The sequence below is a fragment of the Homarus americanus genome, unplaced genomic scaffold (genome assembly GCF_018991925.1).
Source record: "Homarus americanus isolate GMGI-L3 unplaced genomic scaffold, GMGI_Hamer_2.0 scaffold4896, whole genome shotgun sequence".
Classification (NCBI taxonomy): Eukaryota; Metazoa; Arthropoda; class Malacostraca; order Decapoda; family Nephropidae; genus Homarus; species Homarus americanus.
In genome coordinates, this window is record NW_024749657.1 from 12,070,733 (window position 1) to 12,080,421 (window position 9,689).

General features: G+C 41.5%; 2 protein-coding genes across 2 annotated transcripts; both read right to left on the minus strand.

Annotated features, from left to right (window-relative positions):
- Positions 1-4,290: 4,290 nt before the first annotated feature.
- On the minus strand, positions 4,291-4,710 carry LOC121853618 (zinc finger BED domain-containing protein 5-like). Its single transcript, XM_042347877.1, has one exon. The coding sequence runs from the start codon at positions 4,708-4,710 to the stop codon at positions 4,291-4,293; it is 420 nt and encodes a 139-aa protein (XP_042203811.1).
- Positions 4,711-4,876: 166 nt separating this feature from the next.
- LOC121853619 (zinc finger BED domain-containing protein 5-like) lies at positions 4,877-5,506 on the minus strand. Its single transcript, XM_042347878.1, has one exon. It carries the CDS (start codon positions 5,504-5,506, stop codon positions 4,877-4,879), a length of 630 nt encoding a protein of 209 aa, XP_042203812.1.
- Between the last annotated feature and the right edge of the window lie 4,183 nt (positions 5,507-9,689).

The window sequence follows — 9,689 nt, forward strand, 5'->3', positions numbered from 1 at the left end:
CCTTACAAATCTGTGTTGGTGTAGTTCTGGTGTTCAGATGAGGGGATCCATGAACTTGAAGGCTCACCTAACCTATTTCAAAGAACACTGAAAGTTTAAGTGGTATATAATATTTGTGCTATTTATTTCTATCAAAATCGGCATGACATTAGAAAAATATATATTTCTTATTCATGTTTAATTTCCTGTAGATTGGTGCTATCAAATTCAATATAGTATGCTCTGGTGAAATATTTTCAAAATTTTTCATTCAGATGTTTTTCAGTGTGGATGCCATGGAGCAGTACACTTCCCAAGCAAGGTAGAGTGAAGAGGCAAAAATTTAAAATGGGGACACCAATCAAAATAAGCAGACCAAGATATTTTCACCAAACCTCATGCATTTGCCGAAATCAAAAGTTGATGGTTTAACAATAGATTATATTACTACAGGACTCCATCACTTAGTATTGAAGAAATAGAAGCATTCTGCAATCTTATAAATGGCATACAGCCTGGCTATACTATGAATTCAAGGCCAACTGTTTCCAAAATAATTAAGGATGCTGCTATGGAGGTGACAGAAAAACTGATTGCTGCAATGAGTAACACAAAGTATGTTGCAACAACTACTGACTGCGGGACATGTAGAAGACGCAGCTATATTTGTGTGACAGCACATTCGATAAATGCAAATACATTGGAAAAATGCTCGGCAGCTTTAGCCGGCAGACAAATAACTTATAACATTATGGCTGGCACCCTAGATGAAATACATTCTGAATACAAGATCAGAAGCAAAGTTGTCACAACTACAACAGACAGTGGGTAGAATTTCTTAAAAGCATTCAGGGTGTATGGAGAAGACAGCACTAAGTACCAAAATGAAGAGCAGTCTGAAGATGCAGATATTGTTCAGGAGTCTGAAATCACCTTTGAGGACACATCAGGCATCCTATCACTAAGCAATGAGGATGAAGATGACTACGAGTATAAACTTCCAAAACATTATCGCTGGGCTTGCCATCTGATTGTCTTGTGTCCACTGTTGACTTAACAGATGCAGAATCCAATGATTCATACAAAAAGGTCTTTCGCTCAACTTTTGCCAAATATTAAGCACTCTGGAATAAAGTTGCGAAGTTCGCGCTGGGCTGTTGCTTTCTTGTTGTGGAAGGTATCAGCTCTAATCCGAAGCTGAGGGTTGTACTGCCAGTCAGTTAAGGCAGCACCCTTTATCATCGATGAATACGTTGATTTCTGGTTTATTTTCATCAAACCATTAATGGTGTTTTCTTTTCATCAGGCCGAGTGTCTCGTTGCAGGTTTTTGTTATGATACCGTTGATGTGACCCCATTCGGCACAGGGATTTTGGTAGTTTGTTGTTGGGTTGTTTATCAGCTCATCATTGAGCTGTTCTTTGAAAGCATGTACTACCGCTGGATCATCCAGTCGCTTGATGTTAAAGTCTCTTCTGGAAGTTTGTTGCCTTCGCCATTTTAGGGCGATGTGAAGGGAGAGTTTGACTCTGAAGAGCCGATCACAGTGGTCTGAGCCATGCATGGCTCGGGTGAAGAGGACATCTTGGCGGTCTCTTTCTCTGACTATGATGTACTCAATGAGATGCCAATGTTTGGATCGCGGGTGTAGCCAAGAACCCTTGAACTTGCCAGCCTACCTAAACAAGGTGTTGGTGACAGTGAGGTTGTGTGCAGCACACTCAATAAGGAGGAGTAGGCCGTTAGGATTACACTTGCCTACTCCATTTCTCCATATGATTCCCTGCCATATATCAGCATCTCTGCCAACTCTGGCGCTGAAGTCACCTCGGAGTACAACCTTATCTTCTCTGGGATAGAGGTTAACACTCTGTCAAGGTCGGGGTAAAAGGTCTCCTTGATGTCATCCTCTGCATCCAATGTTGGGGCGTATGCACTGATGAAGAAGGCATGACGTGAGTGATTCAGTGAGACTCGGAGTCGTCATGAGGCGCTCGTTAATCCCAACAGGCATTTCAGTTAGCCTATGTAAGATGGGTTGGCGAATGACAAAGCCAACTCTGTAAATGCTGTTTCTCTCTGCAGCAGGCTTACCCTTCCAGAAGAAGGTAAAGCCAGAACCCCGTTCTGTGAGTCGTCCCACGTCTGGGAGCCGGGACTCACTAATGGCTGCTATGTCGATGTTATACCTAGATAGCTTTTCTGCCGCAATGGCAGTTCTTGTTTCAGGACGCTCATTTTTGCCAGTATCCAGAAGGGTTCTCACATTCCATGCAATTACCATATGAAGTTGTTTAGTATGTCTTTGCTTTGATCTGTAATTGTGATTATGTTTTCAACTGCAAAAGGATGACCATACTGGGTGCGGTTGCCCAATCAGGATGTTTCTTTAGGCAGAGTATGCTTAGGGCATCTTTTCGAGCCCCCTCCCCATTTAGGGTGATCAGAGTGGCTCCTGGTAAGGGTTGTTCAGTAGTACAGACACGACCGGATTGCACTGCTGCCTAGATCCCAGTGCATGAACAACCATCATTTCCATGCTGCCCATATGCAGAGTTGTGACTAGAGACTCCCGGTAGTCATCGATGCCTCTCCCTGTCGCCACTCGTCTATTGGGGGGATAGGCGTTTGATAATGGTGAGAGGTATGATGTGGTAGATGATGGTTGTGCGTGAATTAATTTATGTGGTTAGGCAGGAGCAGAGGTTGCAAACACACACCTTGGCTCTCCCTTTTCCTGATCCAGTGGTGCAAGTAGTTGCAACGATTGGGGAGAGAGAGAGTTGCAATGTACTGCAGATAGCCCAGTTTGTTGGGTTTCGCCTAAGTAGCCTGTCCATCATGCATTTCCTTCATCCACCGGTGTATGTAGTCATTGGGTTCTCATGTTGATCAGCTCTTCTGCCTATACCACCGTTGGGGTCTTGTTGGAGGTCTGTTCTGCCTATAGGACAACCACCGTTCGCCGCGGCCGTCTATGGTTGTTGAGGTCTGTAAGCAAGTCTGCCTGATGCAGGGCTCGACCGCAGATTTTTCATCCCGGATTTACTCCTATAGCCGTGTACCTATCAAGGTTAATCTGCATGGAAGCGAGGTAAAGGTTGGTATAGGCTCCAGGACGTGTCCACATGCCAGTGGGACTATGCGCCATCCCTCTGGTGCCCACTGCTGCTCCGAGATTCCCTGCTGATCTAGCCTGCGCCCACGAGGCACCCAGTTACCGTGTGTTGCTATGAGGAAACACAGCAGGAGTCTTGATGGTGAAGAGGCTGTTTGCTGGCAGGGGAAGACTTAAGCAATGTTCTTCCCTGTTCAACACGAGGGCTAGACAGCGGCAGTAGCTGATGGCGAGAGGAAGCAAGTAGTGCTTGCACCTTGTCACTAACATAATGCTGCCACACTAGACGCATTACGCCACCCTATGCGCGCGCTCACAGACACACACACACACACACTCACACGTGTTCGCAGAAATGTCCTGTTCCACGACTTCCAGCTGAAGTGCTAATTGCCGGGGCCGAAGCCTAACTGTCGAGACTTAGATCGAGTTTTTAATTAAATGGTATGCCGTGCATTTTTATACTATTATAGTTCATTGTTTATGTGAGTTAACGGATGAATGAGAGACATTTACTTCATTTACATTTTAGTTTTACTTTCATATTCTTATATACCCATTTTCAATGTAACACAGAAATAATATTAAGAGAAAATAGAAAATACTAATTACAATGAAACAAAATGTTTCCCTTACTTTCATTAAAATTACTGGCTACATTAGTACAACACAAATGATTTTTACACATTCTCCTTACTGATTTATTTAATCATCCTTAAGCAACATTTTTAGTGTAAAACGCAAACAAAATATTCATTGGAAAACAGAAGAAATTAATTACAATAAAACCGAATTTTTTACACACTTTCGCCACCGTTACTTCTTAAATCAGTATGTCACAAATGAAACAGTGGATTATTGACCTTGGTGGCTTGGTAATACTCATTAATGAGATGGGTGATGCTGGCTCTTCTGACGTACTAGACTGGGAATATTTGGTCGCGTCTGGCTAATGGCACATCGGAGATCGCTCGCCACATCAAGCTAGTTTCTTTGGTTAGTTTTGATTCCAACCAATGCTGAAAAGCCTACTTCACACAGGTAAGTAGATGAAAAGGAGACAATGACTTGCAAGACTCGCTGACTTATTTTCTGGTAAACTGAGAGATACATCACCCAAACTTTTCCAGACCAAGACAGGTAAAATCATCCTTTGCTACAGAATTGAACTTCAGTTCAAGAAACTCTTCTTGTTAGGCTTCAGGAACATCTTCAACTTCCATGGAAACGGGGTTCCTGGCAAGATTAAATACAAAACTCCTGTCGCTGATGTTAAGAAAATAGTGATAAAACTCGTTTTCAAGTCCTTCAAGGTGATCCTCAATCCCGGTTTTAAGGCTGTCACTGAAGAAGTTCTTCTCATTCACGACTTCATTCAGACGAGGAAAGGATGCTGTGTTCCTCTTCAGGATGCGACGCTTCCACAGCTGCAGCTTGTCAATGAATGTTTTAATTGCATCACAGTGGGCAATCATAATTGTGTCTTTTCCTTGTAGCTTCAAATTCAAGACATTTATGACTTCAGAAGTATCTGCAAGGTAAGCCAAGGACAAGCTAACCTCCTCTGAATTAAAGGTGGCGAGGTAGACATTTTTCTCAGTTTCCAGAAACATCTATACCTCATACAAGCGCCCCAACATGTTGCCCTTCGACAGCCAGCACACGTTAGTGTGAAAAAGCAGTGTCTCATGCTCTGTTCCTAAATCATGGCACAACTTCGCAAACAGTCGTGTGTTAAGGGCACTGTGCTTTATATGATTCACGATCTTGATCATGATGTTAAGATGTTCCTGGAGTTGCGAGGGTTGGGTCTTTGCTGCCAAAGCCTGGCGATGTATGGAGCAGTGTGTAGATATTACCAATGGATTCTTCTCTTTCACCTTGGTAACGAGGCCTGAGCGTGATCCCAACATGGCTGGAGCTCCATCTGTGCACTTGAGTTTTTATGTCCTCCGCCATTTCATCAATCCGAAGCTTTACTGTGGAATCGGATAGAGAAATCTTCGACAATTTCTGATAGCTCTCCTCCGGAAGTAGCCATAGAATGCATGGTTTCACAAGGGTTTCGCCAATGCTATGTGGCTTTTTTGCATCAGCTGTCATCAGAGATAATTCATATGATGATTCCACAACCTTTGCTGACTGCTGTCGAAATGTTCCTGTGCCGTCCAGTCTCTGTCTCATAAGGCTGTCTCTTTTGGTTACAAAATAGGCTTCTGGCTTGTCAACTATGTCTGGGTGGGTGCCAGTGAGGTGACGTTTCATTCTTGTTGGGCGCATGGCATCATTGCTCAGGGTTTTAAGGCATATAACACACTGGGGTACATCAAAATCTCCCTTGCTTAGAGATGTGAAGCCGTATTTGAGGTACTCCTCAATGTATTTCCTAGTCTTCCCTTGGTAAACCATTTTTTTCCGGCGTTCAGTAAAAAACAGTAAAACACATATGGTACCCTATCTGTGATTACGTGATTGTAAATATATTCAAAGCCCTTGATAATAGGAGAGGAGTATACAAATAACTATTATGGACCAAAATTAAAGAAAAAGATATGATCAAATGGTCTTTTTATAATTTCAGAAATTACATATTTAAAATGCATATCAGGGGATATCATAAGCCCCACAAATAGACCACCCAAATAGCTAATAAGTTCAACTGTTGTAGGCAAACAATGAACCCAAGGCCCCAGTTTAATCAAACGACTTTATATGAAGTAAAATAAAGATACTGTACACACGGATATGGGAGATAATTCATGCCGTGATTTGAAGAACTTTTACTGCTCATTCACGTGTCACACACCAACTTAGATTTGTAATACTGTACATATTTATTCGCTATTAACTTTCACCTGACTAACATCGAAATCTAAAAATAGTGAACAGGGTTATGTAAATAAGTATTGTAAGCTTGGTTGGAACCAAAAAATTTCAATAAACACTAAACACAAAATATTTGCTTCAAAGTCCAGAACTACGCTAAACACATTAAAAGTAATGAAGATTTCTGAGAGTTGCAATGCACAAATTACTTACCAGTAGTTAAAATAATTGCACTGCTAAAATTCTTAACCACCTTGTTTGACAACAAACTGGCTACTGGCGTCAGTCCTGATGCAACCTTGGGCTATTATAGAGTGGGGGGGATGAGCAATCGTGTACAAGACGCGTTCAGTTCCTGATCAGATTTTTCCCTCTGACCGCTCGCGCCTCCCATGGAATCTTCTGGCGCCAACCTTGGGGGCGCACCCCCCAGTTTAAGAACCACTGCTTTAGAAGTTGAGACCGAGATCGAGACTGAGAACATTTGCAATATAAACATTTATGGATCACCTGAAGATTGCCGCCCCCCATGTAGCGTCGAGATGGTTAAGCTTCAAGTGGTAGCAAATCTTCAGGTGAGCATTTTGGGGGCTGTTCTTCATCTGATCCTTATTTATTTGTATGTCTAAGTAGAGTACCGTGATTTAGGATATCCATTTTAGTAAAAAAAATGGGTCTTGTGGAATAAAAGGGGCGTCTACACACGCCTACGCCCACATAGGCGACCATTTGAAGACCTGACCGGGTTGTTTAAAGTCCCTTCAGACCAGATGACCCAATTCATCACCCTTTCAAGGAAAAGCAGATGTAGGCCTGTATCGGGTGTCATGAGGATAGCTCTGCCCAGACACTGACGTAACTACACTCATATCGTGAAGTACCCAATCAGAAAAAAACGCCAGGAGAATCGTTGAAAAATCGGGCTCTTGATTGGACACTCAAAATGTGCTCTTGGCAGCTGGTGAGCAATGTTGTAAATACAGGCAGTTTAGCATTGGGTGTGATATAGTGTGGTGGCTTCTGGAAGGGCCTGCCGCATATCTTACTGAGGCGTGGTAAATGTATTTAATGTTTTTCTGTAATCGTACGGGTGTATAGTGAGTTGCCTTCCCCCACGGTATCTCTAGTTGGAAATAGGATGTACACATATAACTTCATATCACGTCTTTGTTGATTAAATTTGACTTGGAAAATATATCTTTCCATTTATCTTCCCATTAAAACATTAACTTAAAAGGGGTCCCCCAGTAGCAGATGGATGGATACAGGAGCGTGTGGGGTCAAGTAACCCATGTTTACTTAACTTCAGCGCTGCCCCCGACTGAATTCAGTAAGTAGAACCACACCTTATATTATACTTGGCTCACACAGCTATAATATATTTAAGGTGTTGAAGTCCTCGGATGATGGAGGGTTAGTGTTGTCTTAAAACATGGAAATATATCAACAACATTATTTTATTTTCAATTTCATGATAAGAATATGAGACAGCAGATAGACAAGCTTCACTTCTTTTTTATTTCTGGAGATCGTATCTGCTACATCAGGTTTATTGATAATATTTTTTTATACAAACACTTGAATTTTTCTACCTATTTAAAACATGAGAAGTGTTCATGGCATTAAAGAAACACCAGCATGCTCAGTACATCTTCTGATGTTTGACATCTATAGGGCCTCATATTATCCTCCCACGGCTAAATACACACTCATCGGACACTAAAGAACGGTAAAGTTACAATGCATGGTCAGTGGCAAATTGACCATCGATGGAAACATGACGTCGCTCTGCTGTCAGAACTGAATTAGTCATGTCTGTTACATGGGTCACCATGCATAATGAAATTGACCGTAACCCAGGATATTCCTACTCTTGGTGGATCACGGGTCAAGGTGAATTATCTCCACTACCTGAACCCAAACTTAAGACCCTAACCAATCCTTCCAACAAACCTGAAAACTAAGGAATAATTTTGTGGCCGAAAGCTCTCGTGCAAAAAAAAAAAATAAGCGACGACAGATGTCCGGGACCGATACCGTGACCAAGACCTAAATTTCAGGACGGTGACAGGTGCGAATGGCTTCAGATAGTCCCTCCATGTTCCTCCATCCGGGTAATACACACACACACACACACACACACACACACACAATATAGCTTATTGTAAGTACCAGTAATACTTTTCAATTGCCATCAACGTGTACCAGTAGACGGAAACTTGAAGGTTCTCGCAACACACACATACACACACCTACACACACACACACACACACATCGGGCAAACCAACACGTGTATGAAATATTAGTTTGTGACATTAACAAGACCCAGCCTTAGCAACACACGTTGTTTTTATCCTTATTCTCCTATCTTATAAGGCACATAATCGTAGAGCGGTAGACGTGTTAAGGACCAGTCAGCGTTATCAGAGCGATGCCTCATCAGTTGGTGTAAAGGAGTGAAATATGACTTGCTGGCTACCCCTCTCCTCCCCTCCACTCCTCTCTACCCAGCGTTACCAACCATAGATTTTTCTCTTTCCTGTTTTTAAAGGAATGATTTGATATGCTAAACATTCAATAGGGGAAACTGCGGACTTTTATAGAAACAATGAGAGCTATTCTGTTAAAGAAAAATATGTATGTGGTTTTATTAAACTTGTTAAAATAAAATAAAAATCACCTTTTGCCTCCTCTTGTATTGAAACTATTTATTGGAGTGCATAACGATGGTGTAGATTATCTCAGTTCTTTACAGGGTTATTATGCAGTTAGCATATGGTAGAAGGTATTTTGGCCTGGGTGAGTCAGTCTTACCACCAATCTTATCTTTATCCTCGCAGCTTTAGGCCATGAACACAGCTCCCAAATTTGGTATGACGTTCCTGAATAGTATAATCCTTATTGTCGAATGGGAAATTTTAATTCTTGTTTATCGCAAGATGGCAGACTTATTACATATTATTATGGAAATTTGGCTTTTGAGGCGACGAAACAGAAGTATTTTGTGGTAGATTTAGACTGTTAAAGTTTTTGGGTATCTGTGGACAATATTTTGTGTGGCTCATACACTAAAACTGGTTCACAAATAGGGTGGTGGACGAGTGGAACAAGCTTAGCAACTTTGTAGTAAGTGCGGGAACTCTGGAAAGTTTCAAAAGGAGGCTAGATAGATTCATGGATGATAGAGAGTGGTAGTAACTCTCGACAGGAGCTGCCATGCACAGGCCAACCGGCCTATTGCAGACTCCTTATTTTCTTATGTTCTTATGTACACGTTGTCCCTGCAGAACTGTTGACTTTATTGCTGGTGTCATGTATTGTATGTTGGGTAACTGGTGATGTCCTTTTGTAACTTATTGAAGACACTGATTAAAATTGTTTTACTGAAATTTCATTTTGGGTAAAACTGACAGTATTATCTAGTTTACCAGCGATAATATCATTAAAAACCAGTAATGTGGAACGGAATTTTTCTAATGGTGGGAATATTAATCATGCAAATGACAATAAGTGAATTATAAATACATACACAAAAATGTGAACTGTAGTACGGAAAATGTAGTTAATTCATGAGGCTCAACAGGCAGCTAATTATATAATATGAATATTGACTACCATAAAAGGTATTTACTGACACAATTGATTCTCCTTGGGGAAGCGTTTACGAAAGATGACCAACAGTACCAAAGTATGGATAAACAACAACATATATTTGGTAACGTTTCGACAAATCTCTTGTCATCATTTGACCTAAAACATAAAATT

What these genes read in the sequence shown, in the direction of transcription:
- LOC121853618 (XM_042347877.1), bottom strand. Translation starts at nt 4,710, where the DNA reads ATGTTTCTGGAAACTGAGAAAAATGTCTACCTCGCCACCTTTAATTCA.
- LOC121853619 (XM_042347878.1), bottom strand. Translation starts at nt 5,506, where the DNA reads ATGGTTTACCAAGGGAAGACTAGGAAATACATTGAGGAGTACCTCAAA.